Here is a 23,620-nt window from a genome sequence, read left to right on the forward strand (position 1 = left end):
TCTCTCTACCTGCCCCTGTCCCCCATTCTCTCTTCTTTCTCTCTCAAAAAAGGAAAAAGAATGCCTTTTTCTTCCTTCTAGGAATGTTTAAACACATTGAGAGCCTGGAGCCATCAGGCGTTGCATTCTCAGTGACTGCTCCTGTGACTTTTGGGAAAACGAGAGTGCCATGCCATTCCATGTTTGCCCTGTTACCGGCTGGAAGCGTGGACAGGACCAAAGTGTCCCTAGTACAGCACAGCTAGACTTAATTGGAACCAAGTGTCCATTTTCATTATGAGACTAAGATTGCTATTCTGAAACTTCATTTTTAATTTGTTTAAAAGTGAACAAAAATTCTGAGTAGAATTTAGTTTCACCTGTGCAGTTTTGACTAGGGGTAGAGCAGTGGACTGTATGCATTCAAGAATTCAGCGGATCCAGGGTGCCCTGTGTTGTGACTGGGCAGTCACTGGAGTATGGCCTCCCTGTGTGGTGATGTTTTCTCTTTTTTTTCTTTTTTCTTTTTTTTTTTTTTTTTTTTGCTGTTAGGTTTTTGAAGAACCCTCCATTAGCCTTTTTGCTCTGGAACACTGTGAGGGAAGAGAGTTACATCTAGAAGAGGCTGTGAACTCTGTTCTGAACAAGGACCTGCACTTCTACACCCAGTCTGTATGGGTGAAAAGTGGACTGTAAGTATAGGACAAGGTTTGGCTTGGTTCACTTACTGTTTTAGGAGAGAGCTGCACAGTTGCTTTCTTTTTTGTTTTAATACTTATTTTGAAAGAGAGTGGGTGCCAGCACGGGAGGCAGAGAGAGAGGAAGAAAGAATTCCAAGCAGGCTCCATACTGTCAGTGCAGAGCCTGATGTGGGGCTCGAACTCACAACTGTGAGATGCTGCGCTCAGCTGAAATCAAGAGTCAGATGCTCAACCGAGCCACCGAAGCACCCCAAGCACGGTTGCTTTTTATTTCTCCACTGCTGTTGTCGTGTGGTCTGAAGATGCTATTACTCATCTCTCTCAATGCAGTAAGAGTAGTTTCTATTTACATGAGATAAGGTCGTGGATGAGGTCCAGTAGATAGTAGCATGCAGCGGTCTGGGGGAAGAGCCCTTTGGGAGAGAAGGGCTTGCCTTGTGTTGAGGGCATGTGTCTTAGAGGTGGACTAGATGACCTTGACCATTTCAAACTGCTGCCTGCCTAAGACAGCCAACCGTTTCGTCAGACTGGAAGTGTGTTCTTGTACTTTGTGTGTTCTAGAGCTTTTTGCTCCAGGGGACTTATTTTCTTTTTTTTGTTTTGTTTTGTTTATTTATTTATTTATTTATTATGAGGGGGTAGGGTCAGAGAGAGAGGGACAGGAAGTCGCAAGTAGGCTCTGCACTGTCAGCACAGAGACCGACACAGGGCTCGATTTCACAAACTCTGAGACTGTGACTTGAGCTGAAATCAAGAGTCAGATGCTTAACTGACTGAGCCACAGCAAGAGCCCCTCAAAATACTTTTTATAGTTACTTGAGTTGATATTTTTTTTAATAGTAAATATTCTGCTACTATATATTAAATACTGCATGGTTTGCCCAAGCTAAGATGAAACCACATCATGAATCAATTAGCATTTTGCATTTTCTTTCATTATCTACTCAAAGTCAGGCCTACTGTACCTCTAAACACTTCATTAAGTCCAATTATACAGCAAACACTCCCAAAATAAACTTAGATTGTATTGTAGTTTCACTTAACAGTATATAAAATGCTGTGTTGTGACACAACAGGGGACTTATTTTCATGCTGAGCATCCTGGTGGACCTAACCCACCCGCCAAAGTTGCTGTCCATTCAGGTCGTCAGGGTGGGTCCAGGTTGTGTGGATCCAGGCCTGCACTTACACAGTCTGGGAGACTATGCTTTAAGAAAAGGGATGACGAGTGACAGATACATAAATTAGGTATGAACTTGCATATTTATTTAGAACCAAAATGGTGAGAGGCCTGCCAGTGAGAGGCCCAGATGTTGAGGCCCGAAGGCTTCCTGGGAGATCTGCCCCTCAGGGCCTGCCTGGAGAGCGGCACGGAAGCCGGCCCCTCCTCCTGCACTGTTGCTGTTCTGGTACCAAAAGTGAACTAAAAGAACACACGTAGCTCTCGATGATTAATATAAAGGTGATTGTTTTTATTTATGACTTTTAAATTGTGTGATAATCAACTCTGCTTATTTAAACATCTGGGGATAACGTTAAGAGAAAGCCAAGAACATAAGTTGATTTGAAAACCAAGTCAACTATTATAATAAATGACTTATGAATACTCACATATAAAACAATTTAATTTTTCTTCTTCAAAGCATTTGATATTGCTGTTTCTTAACCATAAATTGACTTACTCTAAGCATAATAATCCATATTGTATACGAGTATATTATTTACCACTTAACTAAGTCTTTTGAATTCTACATCCCTGTGATATAGGACTTTCACAGCATTGTTACACTTTCTTTACATTCCTAAGTGGAACTGATAATTATTGACTCACCTGTTGTATTTTCTTACCATTTCTTATTTCAGTCTTCCGTAGAAAACTGGTGCTATTCTACCCTGACATTATTCCTTCTCTTTAGCTTATTTTCCACCTACCTCCCTGTTCTCCCTGTTCTGGATTCTCTATGAGAAAAATGAGTAGCCAGAGTAAGGAATAGAGAATGCGAAGGTTTTCCTCAGCCACAGATGGCTCAGAAGAGGACTGAGTGCACAGCTAGCTGCCCTGTTGACATGTTTTTTTTGTTTCGTTTAATCCCCGTATTATCCCCTATCTCTGGTTAGTCAAGCTTCCACGCTTTTCAACTGTAGAATCCATTGAGATCAATATATGGTGAGGTATAGTTTGTTAAAATCTTGCCTTATAACTGAAACTTCCCTAAATTTTTTTTGTATGTCTTTAATTTGAGAGAGAAGAGAGTCAGAGAACGAGTGGGGGAGGGGCAGAGAGAGAGACACAGAATCTGAAGCAGGCTCCACGCTCTTAGCTGTCAGCACAGAGCCTGACATGACCCACGGACTGTGAGATCGTGACCTGAGCCGAATTCGGACGCCCAACAGACTGAGCCACCCAGGCGCTCTGAAACTTCCCGGACTATTTAAAGTCTGCACAGCTGGAGAGGTCGATGAGCCTCTCCATAGTTCAGATATGTGTAGGCAAGAAGGGATGCAGGGAAGGTCAAATATCCTATTCATCTCTCAATGAAAGATCAGGCCAAGCCTGACCCTGATTGTGGGGAGCAGAGTGCTTTGTCTGAACTGGGCAAGGTAGCCACTTCATCTTCCACACATTCTTTCTGAAAGCACTGTTTGTGGTGACCTGGAGTCCTGAGAATTTCAGATCTTCTTGGCACTTGGTTTATTATAACCCTTAGCTGTCAGCTAAATCAGGGCTAAGCATACTTTTTCTGTAAAGGACCAGATGATGATTTGTTTGTTGGCCATCCTGAGTCACAACTATTATGCCCTTGTGGAGTGAAAGCACCTAGTGTCAGTCAGTAAAAGAAGGAATGTGACTACTTGAGACTCCCCTCAAGGCTCTGAACGCCGCTATATGCTTTAACTTGGCCCAAGTTGGAGGCCCCAAGTGTATTTATTGAGAAGGATTTGCAACAGAGCTGGGCCTTAAAGCAAGACAGTGGATTTCTGTAATTTTCAGTTGTCCTTGATGGCCTTGGAGAAGTAGGACTGTGCCTGGGAGGTCCCTGGAACCACCTAGAAAGGCCCTGAAGGATGCCTGGTGATGAGCCTACAAGTGGGAGAGTAAGCCTAGTGTGTGTGACTGGTAACAGGGAGAGGCTGTGGTCTGACTTTGGATGTTAAACTGTTACCAAAAAAAAAAAAAAAAAACATTACCAAAGAAACACAGAATCTTAGACCCAGAGGGAACCTTGTTTTATTTTTTTTAATGTTTTATTTATTTTTGAGAGAGCGTGACTAGGGGAGGGTCAGAGAGAGAGAGAGACAGAATCCAAACACAGGCTCCAGTCTCTGAGCTAGCTGTCAGCACAGAGCCTGACGTAGGGCTCGAACCCATGAACTATGAGATCAGGACCTGAGCCGAAGCCAGATGCTCAACAGACTGAGCCACCCAGGCGCCATCCAGTAATCCTACCAGCAATACAAATCTTAGCCCCAGTGCAGTGGGCTTTCTCCTAGTTCCTCCTGCCCTTTCTGTAAAAAGTTGCACATTTTTCATAATCTACAAACCTAGAAGTTTGAGAGAATGAATCTTGTATATAAGAAGGTGTGTTTGATAAGAGATTGCTTTTTGTTTTTAAGTACTCTTAAGTGTTTTTCCTGTTTTTGTATAGGTGGATAGCCTACGAAGGATCCAATTTCTTAGGAAGACAAATCCTACTCGAGCCTAATGAGATCCCAAATTGGACAGCATTCAGTGGATGGAAGACAATTGGTTCCCTCCGTCCTATGAAGCAGGTAAGGAGAAAAGAGAAAACTCGTAAAATCCAAAATAACTTGATTTTCTAGTAGAAATGTCATGAACCACAGCACCTGAAATATTGACCATTTAGTTTGACATTTATGCTACAAGGGGATCAGACTAGGACGGGGAGTCCTGTAGATGGTGACCAGCTGATTCAATTGTATCTAAGGTGAATGTTGGATTTTAGGTTTAAGTCCAGTCTTACCTTGTTTTCCTTTCATGGAAAAATAAGTATCATGATGTCTGTGAAAAGCAAAGGAAACCATGAAGTCAGAGACTGCCCTAGTTTTACTTTCTAAGTACTTGGATGTTTTCCCTACTTAGTGAAACTCAGGATGGGTCTTGGCAACTTAACTAAAATAGTATTTATTACACACCTACTGCTTGTGGATCTTCTGTTCAAAAGCTTCCCAGGGCCCTTCAGATGCAATCTGATCCCATCAATGTGCCTGTGTGCCTGTGGGATCCGCTGCCCCTTGCTTCTCCAGCGACTTCTGTCGCTCGTCTCCTCCTCCCTCATGTGGGGCTGCAGCACAGACACGGATAGACAGAGCGCTTTCCTCCTCAGACTCCTAACACAGGCTGTGCTCTGGGTCTGGAAGGCTCTCCCATCGTTCTTGCCTGGCTAGTTCTGCTCCTCCCTGTAAATTTAAGTCAGGTCTTCGCATGCTCTTTCACTCTCTCCCAGCCTAAATTAGATCCTGAATGACCTGGTTGTTCTTCTGCGAGACACTGCATGTGGTTTGTAAGTGTAGTTGTGGTTGGATTGGGCACCTTCTGTGCTGCCCACCCCAGGAAGGCAGGGGCTCCGCACGGTGTGCTCAGTGCTCTGCCCGCGGTATCTGTCACAGAGTCTGGCACGTTGTAGGAATCCAGGGACTGTTTAAAGAAGGAATGAATGTATAGGTGGATGAATGAATGTTTGACATTATACTAAGAATTGTGGGAGGTTTAAAGAGTAGATATGATATCTCACTTTATTGGAGCTTAGCATGTTGTTGGGTAAAACAAGTCCAACTCCAGCAAGTCCAAGAGTAACATAAAATGCAAAACAGTGTATAACCATCAAAAAGCCACAGACAATGCCTGAGTCACAGAAAGGAAATATGAGCATGTGTGGAGCCGTGGGAGGTTTCACAGAAGGTGGGAAACCCAAGCCCGGTGATGAGGGCGATGGTCAGTGGATATGCCATTTGACAACCTCTAATTTGAAAGACTTCTCACTTGATTCCAACAACAGCCCTTTCAGGTAGGCATTATTATTCCCGTTTTCCAAATGGGAAAATAAAGGTCAGAGAGGTAAAGCAAATTGGCAAAAGTCCTCCAACTGTCAGAACCAGATTTATTTTCTAAAATTTGTGTTGAGCAACCACACACTTAACTTCCTCCAAAATAAGATCAATATTTAGAGTCACCGTATATCCCGGGCACTGAGCTGAGGGCGGCATAATGGATAGACGTGCAGAGGCTCTGATGTTCAGGTTGGACACAGTAAGTTAAATAAATGGTAGCCAAGTAAAAAATGAACCCAAGTGGTCTTGCTGTCCCTTTCGCATGCACGCACACACTCGCACACTGTGCCCATCCCCACTACTCTCTGGTTCTGCTGACTCAAATCCTGGCTCTGCCACTCGTAAGAGCTGTCACTTGAGGTGAGTCACTTCACTCCCTGGCACCTCCGATTCCTCTCTGATGAAACAGCGATCCCCGTGCTCACCTCGCAGTATCGGTGTGAGGATTAAAGGAGCCTGACCCCACATCTGGCTTACATTACTATGGGAACGCATGTTATTTTGAAAGTTTATTATTCAGTGTCAGAGAATCAGAGATTGCTCTTCTGAGTGACACTAAACATTAGGCTTTCCCGGCAAAGAGCTTGTGGTGCAGGATTTCATGACCTTCACCTCTCGCTTACTCCTCACTCCGGTCACATGAGATGGTGGGTAATCCCAGTGAAAACCATGGGGAAAAGGCAGAAGTGAGACTTCAGTTTAGCTTTTACCAACTATATAATCGTGCTTAATCCTATATTCTTAGGAACTTTAGAGGCCAGCCTAGATGCTAGGACTACTCCCTCACTTGTGAAAGGTAGCTCCTTGCTGGAGAAGGTGGTCTCTGATCTTTCAGGGTCCCGAGATACAGGAGAGGGAGAACGATAGCCTCTAATTTCACAGAAAAGTTTTTTTGACACTTAACACTGTGTTGTTACTGTTATGCTTTAGGAACTATCAGATTCCTATTCTAGTTCAATAATTTTAAAAATAATATTTTTATAGATTATTTTGCTTTTATTTAGGCCACAGCTTTAAAACCCAGCAAAGGAATTCTGGGTTTCTAAAACAGTATTATTATTATAGGCCATGTGCTTTTTGGTAAGGCTCTTGGTATTGTTATAGTTCCTCTTCTTGTTGGGAAATTCAGGAATAATTAAAATACGATCCTCTTTGAGTTCGGGAATTAGGAAGTCACTTATAATGCATATCACTATTTTAAAGTATAATTACAGAAGAGTCAGACCACAAGTGTGTAATAAGGGTAATTAGACTTTGCTTGAGTTAATGGATTAAAACTGTGATGTTTGGTCCTAACATAATTGGACTTGTGTCCTCTGTGAAAGTCACCCCTCAGGCCTGTTGTTTTCTGGGTACGAGGTAAAGAAACTAGTAAAGCTGTACTGAACCCTCAAGAATTAATAATTGACCTACAGAATTATGTAACTCATAGGCTTATTATCAATCAGATATTTACACATGTATGTGTCATTATGAATGTGAAAGTAGTGCTCTGAAATATTTAAAACATTTTGCCTAGTAGAGATCTTTTTTACCTGCTTTAACTTACCAGATAAAAATGTGCCCTCCTATTTGCTTGAATACTCAGAATGTTTATTGCCTTAGAAATGCCAAACATGGCAGCAATATACCAAAATTCAAGTGGCTTTGGTTGATATAAGTTCCAAAATAGAATAGGATGGGCTTACCATGATACATTGTTGCATTTAACTAGCACTTAAGAAGCACTTCCACTCTGAGAAACCTTATTAAATAGATGGTCATTATTTAACAACGTTCTGATTGGGGTGCCAGCATGGGACCCAAGGTGGGGATGTGGACTGTCTTGTATTTTATTCCATTAAGACAGGAGGCCTGTGGCTGAAAGAATGGTTTCTGGGGAACTTCCATCTGGGCCGTGTCCTTTCCTCCTCGTTCTTGGTGTATGAGGGTAATTAGTACATTTAAGCAAACCTTAGAGCATCATGGTTAAGGGGGCAGTTTTAGTGAAGGCCAACCTAGCTTCTGCACATCTGTTAACTTTGTAAAATTTGGCTCATAATTGTACTTTCTTAAAGGATTCTTCTGGTTTTTCATGTGGACAGATACAGTGGCCCAGAAAGCAGTTAGCACACTGCTTGACATATATTAAGCTCTCAATAAATTTTAACTATTATCCTTAGAGGAGGTAAGTCCTAGATTTACTATTATATTTGAAACTTCGTGTATGTATTCCAGGCTCAGGGGATAAAGTCCTTCAATAGCTACCTAGTGATTAAACATACAAGGTCTCTTCCCTTGAAGTGTAAAGGTCCACAAAGTATCAATTAAACAGACATTACCACAGCTGCTCAGGCCCTCAGCTACCTGGGTTTTTCAAGACTTTTCACAGCAGGAGTTTTGCACTTAACACTAGGTCTCGTTATTAAGTTGTTGGGGAGTCCTGTAGGTGGGCAGTATCTTCCCCTTCCTCTCCCACACAGATGGGGACACACTGGTTCCTGAATGAAACTCAGCCTTAGCAAGTCCAGCATGTGTCACTGCCCCTTGCCATGTGGCATTTTAGTGAATGAAACTATTACCTTTCACCTTACCAAAAGTGCATTGTTTAGGAAAGTGTTCAGTGACCTGAGTTCTGTCTGTCACAAATAGTAACATACAGACTCAAGGGAGGAAGAGTGCAAGTGCAAACATACACAAGCTGAACTCCATCACCGCCTGCCTTCCAAGCCGTCCTCTGGAAGCCTTGATTTCCAGATTCACAAGGCTTTTTCCTAATTGCCTGTCTCTCCCCTGTGCTAGCCTGCAGTGTACATCCGAATAAAGAACCGGGCCCAGGACAAGTACCTGACCGTCACCGGCAATGTCGCGGACACAAGGGCCACGTCTGTGTGCATTTCTCCCTACAGCGGCAAGACCACCCAGATCTGGCACTACTGCCGAGGACTCTTCAAGTCCAAGGTAACTGCCCCGCTGATAGTGCACCTTGGCCTTTGGTTTTTTTCTTTTGGAAACCAGAATCTTGCCAAATCAAATGGTGTTATAAAATAATGCAACTTCCTAGAAACAGTTGCATGACTAGACAAATACTGTGATGTATATTACTAAGGCTTTTCAGTGAAATGGACTTGATGGAAGAATTCTCTAACTGACATTAAAAACTAAGGTCATCACACACTATGGATATGCCTAAATGATGTTCTAAAACCAGTGACAACTCACTGCATCCAAATGGACACTGGGCCTTTGTGACACATCCCTTAGTGTGGCCCAGGTAAAATCAGCTGTCTTTGTGATTCTGAACATGTTGAAACTTTCACTTTCAAAATACACAGGGAAGCAGTAGTACAAGACGTTGTTACTGGAGAAAGCTTACAAAAGTAAAGTTTACATTTGTGACGCTCCATTACATTTGCTGCTCCGGGGAATAGGCCACCAGTTTTATGTCACTGACGGATTATCCACCCTCTTCTCATCAACAAAAATGAAAAGCACTTAAGAGTAATTATCGTATGGTTATCTAGCACATCACCCGATGCTTTTATAGGAAAACCGAGCTCCACTGACCTGATAATGATTATGCTAATAAACATTTAATTGTAATGCAGCAAACCTTCATTGACCATCTGTTGTTAGATGCAGATAACCTCTTAAAAACGAGCACCTCCACGTGGGTAGATACATTTCTGCACCATCCATCTCCCTCTCTCAGCTGTAAAGACTTAAAAAGTTAGCAGAATTCTAACTATGCTATGCTGTCCTTTTTAGATGAGAGTCGTGTAAAAGGACCCCCGTTCACTTGATTTGTGCTAACACAGTGCTGCTGATTTGCTTCCTAACCCTCTTAGGCCAGTGATACATGCCTCGATGTGATTGGTGGCCGGGACATACCTGGAGCCAAAGTGGCTCTATGGACTGAACACGGACAGTTCCGGCAGAAGTGGAGGCTGAACAGAAATGGGACCATCAGCTCCTATCTCAGTGATCAGCTTGTTCTGGATGTTAAAGGTGGGCCCTTGAATAAACCCACAGGACAAACGTTCTCTGTCCCTGGATATAATTTAAATTCTAAACCTCCTCCTCCTGGGTAAAAGAATTATTATTCTTGAAAAGAGATAACACTGTTTTAACGAACAAAACAATTAGCTTGGATCAAGTAGGTAAAGCCTAAAGACAAACCTTAGAAGGTTTTTGTACATTAGTACAGTTGTAAAATTCTCATTTGCTACATGATCTTTGAGAACAATTGTAAATGTAAAGCTTCATCAACTGTAAGATGTCTTGTTTCTTAGAAAGAAACCTCTTTTTGCCGTGAATTGCTGTAGCCTTAAAAACCCTCAGTTAAAATTGACGGCAGGTATTGTTTAGTTTTTAAATTCAGCAAGGTCCGGGCTGTTGCTTTCACTGGCTGAGTCACAGCCACTGTCCGTGGGGAAGCAAAACCACAGCTCCAGACATTGAGCCAGAGCTCCCTCCGACTGAGCACTCTGTTGTTCGGAATCGCTTCGTTAGGGCACGCTGCTTTTGCAGTCAATTTACACCCCCTGGGTTTTCAATTTGAGCCATAATAAGGTCCGATTTGAGGTTAATAATAGCTAAACTTGTTTAAACTCAGTTTTCCATTTCAGGCTGCTGTGTAAATCATTAATCTTTTGGAATTTCTATTTTAGGAGGAAATTATTATGACAAGACTCATGTAATTGTAAATCAACCCCTGGAGGGAGAAGAAACACAGAAATGGGACATTGAAATATTGTGAGAGAATCGACAACATCTTGAGAAAGCGCAGGAAGAAGGACCCTCACCTCCCCTGGCAAGGAAGCTCCTTGTCCTCGGGCTCCGCCCCACCGAGCGCAGTGTTTTCTCCCACGTCCCACACCGTCGCTCCGAACCAGGGGAAAGCTCCGAGTATTCTTGCCAGCTGTTCCGTGTTTCCTATGAAGAACACGGTGTGATTTCTGCAGAAGGTCCCGTCCTGCTTGATCTCCGGTTTGGTGAGCAGGCTTCCTCAAGTGTGTGTGTTCTCCTAATATCCTACTAGATGGGGGCGAGTGCTGAGCGCAGGGAGACCCATTTCTTTAGGTCAAGTCATACTTTTGCAAGAAGATAACTTTTTTAGCAATACTGACAACACACTTAATAAACCTTCCTATTGAACTGCTGTATTTAGATAAGCCTTAAAGGTTCTTCTCTATAACAAAAGCACCCTAAGTGTTCATCCTTGTAACTGACCCCAGGGAAGGACCTCGGCCCTGTTAGGAGAAAGGTTCAAGTACTGGCATGTTTTCTGTGGCCAAACTATACAAGAGCACAGACAAGCTGTGGCCATCCTTCTCCTCTGTAGGGACAGACACCCTCCTGGGGGCAAGACTACCCAGTCCTGGTGCTGAGGCCTCGTCCTACATTCTTCCCGCCCTGCTCCCCAGGAGTGCTCAGTCACATTTTTCTTTGCTGAACTAAATTTCAGATGTTCAAATGAAAACCCAAATAGCATTTGAGCTTTGACTACCATTTTATTTAATGAAAACTCTGCTTTTTATTTCCACTTATAAGCAAAATCAGGCAAGAGATCAAGTAATCGTTACCACCTTTCTTACTATTTTTTCCTCCTGAGTTGGTTTTAAACGTAAAGTGAGACGGCTGTTCCTCTCATCCCCAACTTTTGCCAGAAAGCAAAAAACCATCTGCTCTGTTTTTATATAGATTCAATCCACCAGTGATATTTTTAAATACCAGCCTTAAGCACTTTAGAATGTAAAGTAACAGTGAATTGTTTAAACACAAAGACCCACTGTTTTGAGCATTTTTTATAGAGACTTGGTCTTGCCGTGGAAATGCTGCGTTTCTTTCCTTCACTCTCAGGCTTTCTCATCTCCAAGGCAGCGTCTGTCAGACTCCCTGAAGCCCACAGATGTGAGTGCCTCTCCTTAGTTTGGCAGTATTTAATGAAACTTATGGGGTAACTTTATTTTAATGGGGGGGTTGTGTATACATACACGTATGTATATTTTCATTGTAAAAAAAATTAAAAATGTTTTTCTTTGTGTTAATTGTTGAAAATATTTTTATAGAGCTAGTGAGGCTCTTTAAAGAAGTTGTTTCTTTCAAAGACAAAACCAGGTCAATGACAAATTTCAGTGATACGTTTATTGGAGTTGTGCCTTTTCTACCACACTGAATTAAATAAATCTGTCCAGAGTAGTTTTGTTACTTTCTGAGACACTGCATCTGCCATTCTTTCCTCCAAGTGCCTCTGTAATACACATGGCCAACCAGCTTCCCAAAACAGGTAGGTCTCATGTTGGGAAGGAAAGTTGTTGGAGAACCATTCCCGGGCTCTAGGCCCAAAGAAACAGGAGCTCCCTAGCATATAAATGTTTGTTTTTCATGTGTGTGTGAGATGGGACACCCTCAGTTCTGGAAAGGCACTAGACTACCTGGATTAAGCACTCTGTCCAGAGGGATAACACCAGGTTTTCTTTTTCCTCGTCTGTAGGAAGGTTCAGGTCCTTGACAGAAATAGGTAGATGGCCCCAAATTTGCTTCAGTGCATCCATATATGACAAAGGAAAACGAAGTCCATGAGACTGAAAAAGATAAAGTAGTCAAATAAAAAATTGTATTTTCCTAAAAAACTTCTATAGTAACCTTAAAACTAGGTAACCTACAGAAAACGACTTTGTGAAGGCACCCTAGTTTATATCATAAGAAATTAGCCCTTTGAAATGCTTCATATGTATGACTACACGGCCACAGGTCCCAGCTGGTAGATGAACTATAACTTCATCATCCCCCTGCAAGGGGTTTGTCAAGTCCACACTGCAGTCATACAGAGGCACATTACCCATAAATCACAGGAAAGACACTTCAGGTTGGAACATACCTCTGTGTCCTCGTTTCCCATCATGTGTGTCTCTCTCCTGTTCTTTAAGGAATGATAGATGTAAATCATCTTTTCCTGAGTTTCATCCTTTAAAAGAAGGGGGGGAGCATTAAGTTGTCAACAAAATACTGAGGACGTGAGTACTAGGAGGGTTTCCCAATAATAAAATTGAACACCTAAAATACTGTAAAGGATGTATATACACAAACTATATATACAATATATATATATGATAATCAGATTATGTATGTAACAAATAGGCACTTTTTAAACACTGTAGCTGATAGAACATCATCAGGAACCTAGTTTAATGAAAAAAACACTGTTTACATATTAACTTATCAATGAAACACTCAAGTTTGTTCATTTGATCCTACTGGCACAGTTTTATGTCAGAATTTAACAGTTACAGATAAGCTGGCAATTTATGAATTTCATGGAGCAAATATCACCAGCCAGGGGATCTATAAAAACTTCCTACCAAGTACAGCAGCCTCCCGGATAGTCTCACCTCCTCTCCCCATTCGTCCTACACAGGGGGGCTGGTTCATCATCCTGTTCAGAACCCTCATTCATTCCTGGTCACCTGTTAGATAAAGGTCAGACACCTTGGCCTGACGCAGAAATGTCTCAAACTGGCCATCAGAATGACTAGGATTTTTTTCCATATAAAATACGAGAGTGTATACTTTAGAGGTTTTCTGTGTGTATTATAAACCAGTCCCCTCCAGTCATTCATAGAGTACGTGTCAAGACAGCAGATTAGCCGATGCCCTAGGGCTTCACCCTCCTGTTAGTTTCCCCCAGGTTCTTAGGATTAGGTCCAGGGAGCTTTAGTAATAAATATAGAAGCTCCAACCCACAGCAGATGAATTTAAGACTTCTGAAAGCTTTCCAGTTGGGACACCTGGGTGGCTCAGTCAGTTGTGCCTCCAACTCAGCTCATGATCTCACAGCAGTGAGATCCAGCCCTGCATCCGCATGCCCAGCATGGAGCCTGCTTAAGATTCTCTTCTCTTTGCCCCTCCCCTGCTGGCACACACTCTAAAAAAAAAAAAAATTCCAGTAGAGTCCAAAATCAGTTCGCCAGTTTGGGGAACCATCTGGCTAGGTGACGAAGTTATAGAATGTTGACTTCCTTCTCCATGATCTACAAGTTAGAGATTTTTTCAGAAGAAACCTCAATAAAGCCATATTCAGGAGGGGGGAGGTGCATGAACAGGGTGTGCAGTTACCTGAACAAGAGCAGTATGGTCTGAGACTAGGCGTCAGTCCCCAAATGACCAACAGGCAGGCATCTCCGGCCCAGTGAGATGTAGGCACCATCTGACTGAGGTCATGAGGACAGACGGATGCATGAAGGGGAAAGGCAGGAGCTGTTTGTTAACTTGATAACCTGAGGCCTGCATGGAAATGTCCTGAGAAAAGAGGAAACCTCCTTCCGTCGGGATACTCACAGACCGCTCCTGATCCAGCCCTACTGTGAGGACCATGTGGTCTTTAAACTGCAGTCTCACTGTGCTGTCCAACCTCGGTAACTGTCCACCTGGAAGACCCAGAGGGAGAAAGACAACCTTCACAAGAGGAATCCAGACTCAGTCTTGTCTGTGGCTAAATCCACACGTGGGATACCTTCCAACTCAATATTGGCTTACTCGGATTTATAGTTCACATCCTTATGGAGCTCATGCTCCCAGTGCAAATGTTTAACAGATCAGTAACAATAGATGGTCAAGTGTGTTGAGTAGAGGTACACAGTACCATGGAAGCATGGCCGCTGTCACAAGAGGGCCACCGTGCCTTCTGCACACAACACTCCCATGTCTGTCCTCTGCCTCTTGCTCTACATGTAGACCCTGGAAGGACTGAGTTCAGGCCGTACCATCTCACCAACTCCTAGCTGTGTAATCAGCAAATTATTCTATCCATGTAGGTCCAGCATAGGGTCATAAAAGCCACCACCTAATAAAATTCACAGGAAAAAAATTGTCTTTTCCAAGTAGGATTTAACATAGTGAAAAGCAGCCACTAAAAACAGACCACCCTTCAGGGTCATCTGGTTAAAGAAAGAGTCTTGAGGGAACAGAGCCTTCTGGACGATAATGGCTAAGACAAGGAAAAGCATAGAGAGGACGTTCTGCACCATAAGCTGGTAACTCCAAAATCGGTTCTATAAAGATGAAAATACATGCTGGTAAAAATCTTTTTTTTTAATTAGCAAAAACAAATTCTAAACTTCCCCCAAAGATTGTACTAAAAATATAAAATAGAATCCATGTTAGAGGCAACCTTATAGACTATTTCAGTGGTTTTCAACTATGATAAAGAAGGCTTTTATAAAAATTAGTAAAAATGAGACTCTCACTCCACAGAGCAAGCACCAAGCAGCCCGAGATCAGGCCTGGAGCTCACAGCCATTTGTCTGCTGAACACAGACCCACTGAACACCAACATTAAACAAGGCCCCTCCTCTGTGAGGGAGCCAGACAAAAACAAGAGCACTCCGTAATCTGTCAGAACTCAGGCAAAGGCAAGAACATTGTCCAGACCTCCACAATGACCACAGGGCCCCGTCCTAATCCGGGAGGCAGCTCCTGCTTCACTAACTGCAACTTCAGCCTTTCCCTCCTGCCTACAGGAGACCCACTCAGATTCCCTGCTTCCTGACAGCATCCAACCAAGAGCAAAGCTCCACTTTCTTAACTCTCCTGAAAAATTGCCTCACTGGAGCCCAAATCCTATAAATCCTTCCAACACTCTGAGATGCCCCACAACCCCCAGCGGGGCATGGGCTTCCCAGTTACAAGCATGGACGCTTGTCCCGCTGCAGCAGTGCCATGCTGATGGTCTGCTGTCACTGTCTATCCACAAGTGTCAGCCTAAACCTGTCACAATATAGTCCCTGGGATTTAGGGAAAGTTGGTGACCACCTTAGGCATTCTTACATTTCACCTGCTGGTGGCAACATTTCACCCATCCCTGAGTTCACCATGTTGGGATTAGCTCAGTGTTGAAGTTACTAAAACTTCCTGAGGATGAATACCCGAGGGCCCATAAATACACTTATTTTTCACCCACAATCACAGGGTTCTTTCTCCCCATCATGCAGGGATGCAGGATGCCTCAAGGTACAGCATGTCCTGCCCAAACACAACATGCCAAGACGGATCCAGATCCACCTTAATTCTACAGTGCGTCTTGGGGTTCCAGGGTGGCTCGATGGTTAAGTGATGGGCTTTTGATTTTGGCTCAGGCCATGATCTCATGCTTCCTGAGATCGAGCCCTACATTGGCTCTGCACAGACAGCATGGAGCCTGCTTGGGGTTTTCTCTCTCCCTCTCTCTCCCAAATAAACCTTAAGACGCTTCTTACTTTCCATCTGCCCAAAGCACCCATCCAGGAAAGCCTCAAAATCTCCCCCATCAGCCCCTGACCACCCAGAAGGAAAGGAAAAGCTCCACCTGGCGTCGAAAGCTCTGATCCGTCTCCCATATGGTAAGGGGGCAGTCTGTTCGTAACAAAATCCTTCTTCATGTCTGCCGAAAGCAGCTCCCTGGTGCCCTCCAGCCGGTCTGCAAGGGTCCTCAGAAAGCCACTTAATCTTCGTGCTGCAACAGCCGTGGCTTCCACCTGCTGGAAACACAGAAGTGAGTCCTGGCCCAAACTCCAGGACTTACTGCCCAGGTCCTGGTCTCCAAAGCATAATGGCCCAGTATAGACGCAGATCCATGTCACTTCCAGGGGTACAGGACTGGTGACAAGCAGTGTGTTTAAGAATACCCCATTATTTCCTTGTAACCACTATTCATCATAAGCTGCCTTTTGTTTGCCAAAAAAAGATCTATCGTCAGGATTTTGCCTAGAAAGAGGGATCCCTAGAAATACAGGGCAGTCTCCGCTCTGCCCTTGGAAAAGTAACTCATTGTCCTGAGGTGACTGCTTCAGAGAGTGAAAGTAACCTTTGCTCAACTCAGCACTAATGCAGTCACCTCAAAACGAGCCTAACAGTGCTGCCGTGTCAAACATGAAACAAGGAGGCAGAGGATCGCCAGTGGGTCTCCTAAGTGGTCACGCGCACGGACTCGTTTGCTCTCCGAGCTGCACGTCTTATTTCCACCACTTGTTCAGCCAGCATCCTCAGTGCCTGCTGCCGCCACCGTGACCCACGGAAAGGGGGCTCTGGGTCCCACGCCACGTGCGGCATGACCCTCCTCTGCAAACCACCCAGCTCTGCAGTCAGCCCAGGAGGAGAGGAGCTTGGCCCCGAGGGGGCGGGGGGGAAGGATCCTGGGGTCCCTCGGAGGCAGACCACAGCTTCCGCCGGCCCGGGCTGCCGCTGTCCCCACCTGCCTTCACTGCTCACCAGGAGCAGCTGCCGGGGTATGCCGGCCCGGAACGCCACATCTTCCTTTGCGGTGTCAAACACGAGCCCTGACACAGTGTCCAGAAGGAAATCTCCCCAGGAACTGGAACGGGCACCAAGAAAGAAAACAGACCACACACAGAAGTTACAAAGAAACACTGATTACGAGAGTAAATCCCAAGGCTACACCGGGCGTTCCAACTCCCCTCCCCCGGCATCATGAGTTCAATTAGACGTTACTCAGCACAAAAAAGACCTTCATCTCTCACAGAGCTTCTATCCCTCCCCTTTCCCAGACACTCATATAAAGGTGGGAAGTTAGACTTTTTCTCTTAAAGATGCCACACAATCATATACAGTGGTAAAGTAGGAAGTTCAAGGGACCAATTTTTTATAATGTTTTCAAGTATAACACAAGTGTCTATGAGAGGAGCTTTGTAGGAGATTTTAAGTTATAGGACTTAAAAAGGTAAAAAAAAATCCAAGAGAGATACATTTAGGGTAACCGCAAGACCCCTAGACTGTGTCATTATCTGACCTGTTACACATTACATTTTCCTTTTTCCCCGTGTAGAAGAAGGGCACTCTTCCTCAGTAAAATCTCCAACATCAACAATTTCGAAATAGTCGATCTGCAACCTATTAAACTTTAGCCGTAGTTTCACTGGGCCAGAAGGGTAGAATCGAGTGGCCAAAAGTAACAGCGAGGGATGAGCATCGGTGTTCAAGTACCTGTGCTTCCTCTGGGGCCACTCACCACCGGCTCGCTCCCAAGTGCACGCACTGCACGGAGCGCCCTGTGAGGCTGCTCTTTAAACGTTTCTTAGCTGTTTAAAATTGTCCTCAGTGTCGCCAGCAGATTTCAATTTGCTGGCTATGTGCAAAATGGAAATTCACAGTATGACTTTTGCTTCTCACCCACCAAGCAAAATTAACACTTTTTATGCTTCCCTTCCGAAAAAGTGGCAAACTAAGATAAAAAGTCACATCAGAGACACTTTCCCTACGACATCCATTTGGCCTCTTCACCACTTTATAACTTCATGCGCCACCCAACCTCACATCTGACTGAGCGAACCTCCTCCTGGGGACCTTTCACCTGCACGAAAATAAGCTCGTCTCTCCAGGGCCACAGGGGAAATCGTGTGGCAGTAGCTCATGAAGGCATTAACTGCACTTAACCAGAGCTCTGTGCTCTTTTAAGAGTCAGAATGGATCTTGGGTCTTTCCAGAATCTGAGGTTAGTACCTCTTGAGGGGTTTACTTAGGTAAAATAGCCAAATCAACCTGAGGCTGTCCCACAGAGGTCCTAAACATTCCCAACAATGCTACCCGTAAGAGGTGTTAGGAAAAGGCCCCCAAATCCTCACCCTGCCACACACAGTGCCTTCAAGGGCGTCAGGACCAAAGCACAGGGGCAGCTCCGGGGAGCAGTGGGTCCTGAGTGACACGTGTCCCATTCCAGCCCCAGCACCCCGATAAAGGCTCAGGTCAGAGTCTGACCTGGACGCAGCACATCCCCCGCTGACCAGAGAAGGCACGGGTGGGACCCAGGGACAGGCCCCCCGATCTTCACTCTTAGAACTGGGAACTAGTTTAGCCAGAGGTAAAACGTATTAAGTCCAAGGAGATAAAGGGAGGTCAGACAAGTACCCTAATGATGGCTTATGATGAGTCAATGTTAGGAGTAAACAAAGTGAGGAAAGAAAACAAGTACGAAAAAAACCAATTACCAGAACACCAATTGGGGGCAGTAAGTGAAATGCAAAAGACAGAATCACAGAGAGGGGAAATAGTTGAGGAACGTTAATGGCGGGACACCAAAAGCTACACAGGCATTCATGGGGCCACACTGGCTGTCAGGCCCAGCGATACTCTGAACTCACAGTGAACTTCTGGTTCTGGCCTCCCTGGGGCTGACCCTTCTCCACTTCCTACAACCTCACTCCCTCAACTGTCCCCGCTCTTAAGCTGGACGTGGGGACAGGCATCTTCCACTAACTTTAGGCAGGCTCCAGCTGGTTCTTCTGGGCAGCCTCTTACACACAGGGGTTGATTTCACCCAGAAAAGGCAGATGAGGAAGCAGAAGTATCCTTACTAACTTGTTTCACAAGTTATGGCTCTGAAGGTAGGAGGGGGCCTGGCCGTCTGGTGAGCGCCTCTCCTACTCTGACCGGCTGACCCACCTCTACTCACTCATCCTGAGACAGCCTGGGCGTCCTTTCTGAAGCCTGCCCGATGCCCCAGCCTGGCCAAGCACAGGCGCCCGTGCTGCAGGCGTCTCCCCCCTGCAAACCCTGGATGGAACCTACCCCTACTTCCAGAGTGCTCGTGCTCGCAAAGCCCCTTCAGGACCAGGCCTGCGTTCCCAGCAACTAGCACAGGCTCTGGCGCCTGCCAGCTGCAATACATTCACGACTTCCGACGAGACCTGGACCCGTGAGGTCGCTGCTGTTAGGAAGTCACCCACGGGGAGGGCGCTTCGCCCTCAGCGAAATGGAGCACAGTTTTAATTAGAACTGTTTTCAGCACACGTGCTTTTAGGTCTCACTGTTCCAGACTTCCTTTCCTACTTAGCTTCATGAACTTTTATAAAAGACAGAAACCTCAAAAGAGATCCAGAGAGGTTTCAATGGATACAGAGTTTCTGTTTGGGGTGATAAAAATGTTCTGGAAACAGAGCGGTGATGCTTACAGGATGTGTGAATGTAGTTACTGTCAGCGAACTATACAGTTAAAAATAGTTTAAGTGGCATATTCTAGGTTATAAATATTGTACAATTAAAAAATGTTTAAAAAGAGAGAGACTACAAGTCCAGCCTGGTATCACTAACGCTGCCACACCCGCAGCTATGGTTCTTTCTTCGCAAACTTGGGAGCCTTCACTGGGTAACCCCCAGAGTTCAGGGCGTTCGCAGGAGGGACCCCTGACGGGCCGACGGCAGGGAGAGGACTCGAAAGGGATATGGCGTTAGCAAGGGAGCCTGAATGGAACCCCAGAGGCTGGATAAGCAGGGCAGCTGCGGCCATCTCCCTTGTCCCCTGCCGTGTGCGGGTGCCACGGGCCACAACTTGAGCGGCCCCGCGACACGAGGCCGGGGGAGGGTCCTACTTGTTCTGGTAGGTGCTGATGGTCACATGAGTAGAGTGGGCCAGCCCCGGAGGAGTGTCCGCTTGGTGAATGGTCCCTCTGGGGAAGTACAGCAAATCACCCGGCTAAAGGAAGAAAAAGAAAAGGGAGGAGGGAGTTAATAAGGAAGATGTCTTCTCAATCCTTTGTCTTAAAGAGACAAAAATAGGCTCTGAGTTCTCCCTTCTAGAAACCTTCTACTTAGTGATCCATGGGGGGGGGGTCTGTGTGCTGGGCTCCTGGGGTCCCGCTAGTCGAGCTTCCTGTGCCTGTGAGCCTGTCACTGTGAACCCCAGTCCTGAAGAGACTCCCAGTACCTGAAGTCACTTTCTTTCTTCACAGCCAAAACCAGTCACCCTTGAAACTGCCCCACCTCAATCCAGGGATCAAGCAGGTGACCTCATGTGACTGGGAAGACTTCACCCTTCCTCTCCTTTGAATGGTCCAGTGGTCAAGAGCAGAAGCTTTACAGTCAGACGGACGTTGCCATTTACTGGCTAGAGACCCGAGAAAATTATTTAACCCACCAAAGCCTCAGCGCCTTCACCTGTAAAATGGAGGCAATGGCCCAAAATGCACAGACTTATTTTCAGGACTAAAGCAGATGCCACACCCAGAGCTCTTGGAGCAGAGAGGGCAGTGCCTGTGGTCAAGTACCACTTTACCCGCCGTCCCCCATCTTCCCCCGGGGAGTCTGCCCGCTCTTCCAGGCAGAGGCGAGCCCATCCTGTGTTCTCCGGAGCCCGAACTACCAAAGCATCGGGGGTATAATAGAGGCTCAGTGGATGTGTGGACGACTAGATGACAAGCCACGGAACCCTTCACCTGGACCTAAAAACTAGATGTGACTGAAGAGGAGTCCCTCTCGCATGCAGGCGAGCCTGTCCTAGCTCTCACCCGAGCCAGGGGACAGGCGTATCCTTCCCAAATCACTCCTGAAGCCACATGCTCCCCAGTCCCACCCGGACGAGCAGCATTCCCACTGCAGTTGCCTCAAGACAGGAGAGGGAACCGTGACAGCCGCTCGCCTCCCGGCTGCAGCCATGGGAAGCCGTCTGGCTCCAGTTAAGAGCAGGGGCCCAGGAGGTGTGGTTCGAGACAGCAGATTAAAAAAAATAAACAAACCTTTTCTTAATGTTAAGATTTTCCTTAAAAAGAACCAACATACAATTAAATATATTCACAAGGGCTATCCTGGTGGCTCGTTCACCCTGAATGACACCAACCTGACAGGGAAAGCACTACTTGAAGAAATGCCTGACTCACAATTATAGCTACCATTTGCTCAGTGCCTCTGCACCACCCTCCAAATGAGACCTTCATTCATTCATTTATTCACCCCACAAACATTTGATTAACCCCTCTCCATCCGCCTCCCATGCCAGGCACCATGCGAGGCACTGGGGTTAGAGCATTAAACAAAGACCTGCCCCTTGGTAGTTCATTTGAGATGAGAACAAACATTTGAGAAGAGAGAAGAGACAATTAATACAATAAAAACTTTCTAGTGGGGCAATAATGTCGGGCAGCGGTAGATCCAATGAAGACAAAAGCGGCAGAAGACCAGCACGAATGCCGCACGTGGAGGTGGCGGCAGGGTGTGCCTGGGGCAGGAGGTGCCATTTTTATCCAGGATGGGCGCTAAAACCTCACTCTGCTAGACTGACATTTCAGGTGAGCCTTCAGAGATTGAGCAAGCTAGCCACGTGGCCACCTGGGCAGAAAGGATTCCAGGCAGAGGGAAGAGCAAGTGTGAAGGTCCTGAGGTTAACAATGTGCTTGGGTCAGTGCGGCAGGAGAGCAGTGAGGGTGGAGGTGAGGTGAGAAGGCAGCAGAGGGGCCGCACTACAGGGCCTGTTTTAAAGACACTGGCTTTTATTTTGGATTTAAAAGAAAGCTACTGCATGTCTGCGCAAAGGGTACAATGGATCTCAAAAGGATCGTTATGGTTTTGTTAGAAAAGTCCGCAAAGGGGACACCAGATAGGCAGCTTTTGTACAAATCCACACCCAAGGGTTTTGTCTTGAACAAGCGGGAAAATGTGACACATTTACAGGAAAGAAGGCTGGGGACAGCGGGAAATGGAGTTTGCTTTGCAGAATATTAAATTTGTGATACCTTTTATCTTTTTAGTGGAGACATTAAGTAGGCAATTGGACAGGAGTTTAGAGATGTGGGCTAGAAATAGAACATAGCATTGCAAATACATGAGTCTAGAGGGAATGTAAAACCATGGAAGTGGGTACGGATTGAGGAAAGAGGTACAGGAAATAAACCCTGGCACTCTAACTTTCAGAGGTGCAATGACTGAAGACAAAACAGCAAAAAAAAAAAAAAAAAAGGAGAAGAAGAATACCCAGTAAGCAGGAAAGAGAAGCAAAAGAGGCTGGCATCCTAAGCCCAATGAGGAAGGCGGGAGTGACCCACTGTGTCCAATGAGGCTGCTAAGATGGGGACTCAGAAGGGGGTGCCTGGGTGGCTCAGTCGGTTAAGTCTCCACCTTCGGCTCAGGTCATGATCTCACAGTTTGTGGGTTCTAACCCGGTCAGGCTGTGCACTAATAATGTGAAGCCTGCTTGGGATTCTCTCTCTCCCACCTCTCTCTGCCCGTCCCCTGATCATGCTCTCAACCTCAGAATAAATAAAACTTTAAAAAAAGGAAAGATGGGGACTTGGAGGTAAGCACTGTACTTGACAACACGGTGGTCCCTGGTAGCCTTGGGGAAGGTGGGCCTGGAGCAGAGTTGGGGGGAGTGCGGGGAAGCCTGCTGGGAGGAGCTCCCTGGAGCAGGAGAGGAGGCGGGGCAAGTCCCCGAAGACGTCTGCCTCCTAATCCCCACACCTATGAATATTTAGGGTACACAGAAAAGATGGCTTTAAGGCTGTGAACGGCATCAAGGTTGCTGAGAGGGAAGCTCTTCTGGACCGTGCAGGCAGGGGCAACGTCATCGCAAGGATCCTTAAAAGCAGAAGGTGGTACAGGAGGAGAGAACCAAAAAGATGGCAGCATGAGAAAGACTAGGCTGTGTGTCGCTGCCGGCCTTGCAGACGGAGGAAGGGCTGTGAGCCAAGGAATGCAGGAGGTCTGGAAAAGCTGGAAGCAGCATGGAAATGGATTCTCCCCTAGAGCCTCAGGAAGGAACAGTCTTGCCAATACCTGACTTCAGCCAAGGAAAACCAAATCCCTCCAGACTGCTGAACCACAGAACTAAATATGTGTGTTGTTTTAGGCCACTGAATTTGTGGTAATTTGATAAGCAGCAATAAATGTACTAACATATAGCCCTCTCTTCCCAGGAGTTTCACTGTAAAGGAAGCATCAAAACCTATCTTTCAGGGGCGCCTGGGTGGCTCAGTAGGTTAAGCGTCTGACTTCAGCTCAGGTCATGATCTCACAGTTCTTGAGTTCAAGCCCCACATCAGGTTCTGTGCCGACAGCTCAGAGCCTGGAGCCTGCTTCAGGGGGAGGGGGGGAGAGGGAGAGAGGGAGAGAGGGAGAGAGGGAGAGAGGGA

General features: G+C 45.6%; 2 protein-coding genes across 3 annotated transcripts in view; one reads left to right on the forward strand and one right to left on the reverse strand.

Moving 5' to 3' along the window:
- CRYBG3 (crystallin beta-gamma domain containing 3) overlaps positions 1 to 11,939 on the forward strand; it is a 99,954-nt gene extending 88,015 nt beyond the window's left edge. The window contains exons 19-23 of the mRNA XM_029938691.1: positions 532 to 671; positions 4,328 to 4,451; positions 8,532 to 8,690; positions 9,578 to 9,737; positions 10,400 to 11,939. Of these exons, the coding sequence (XP_029794551.1) occupies positions 532 to 671; positions 4,328 to 4,451; positions 8,532 to 8,690; positions 9,578 to 9,737; positions 10,400 to 10,488 (672 nt within the window). The 3' untranslated portion in view covers positions 10,489 to 11,939. The remainder of the gene's footprint in view (positions 1 to 531; positions 672 to 4,327; positions 4,452 to 8,531; positions 8,691 to 9,577; positions 9,738 to 10,399) is intronic.
- Positions 11,223 to 23,620, reverse strand: part of RIOX2 (ribosomal oxygenase 2) — a 24,381-nt gene continuing 11,983 nt past the window's right edge. The window contains exons 5-10 of one of the 2 annotated variants that reach the window (XM_029939175.1): positions 20,090 to 20,193; positions 16,977 to 17,079; positions 16,075 to 16,243; positions 14,070 to 14,158; positions 12,613 to 12,699; positions 11,223 to 12,316 (exon numbers count right to left, since the gene is read on the reverse strand). In XM_029939175.1, coding sequence (XP_029795035.1) covers positions 12,158 to 12,316; positions 12,613 to 12,699; positions 14,070 to 14,158; positions 16,075 to 16,243; positions 16,977 to 17,079; positions 20,090 to 20,193 — 711 coding nt within the window. In that variant the 3' untranslated portion in view covers positions 11,223 to 12,157. Of the gene's footprint in view, positions 12,317 to 12,612; positions 12,700 to 14,069; positions 14,159 to 16,074; positions 16,247 to 16,976; positions 17,080 to 20,089; positions 20,194 to 23,620 lie in introns of both variants that reach the window. The other variant, XM_029939174.1, reaches the window with a different exon arrangement.

This window comes from Suricata suricatta, chromosome 5 (genome assembly GCF_006229205.1).
Source record: "Suricata suricatta isolate VVHF042 chromosome 5, meerkat_22Aug2017_6uvM2_HiC, whole genome shotgun sequence".
Taxonomy (NCBI): Eukaryota; Metazoa; Chordata; class Mammalia; order Carnivora; family Herpestidae; genus Suricata; species Suricata suricatta.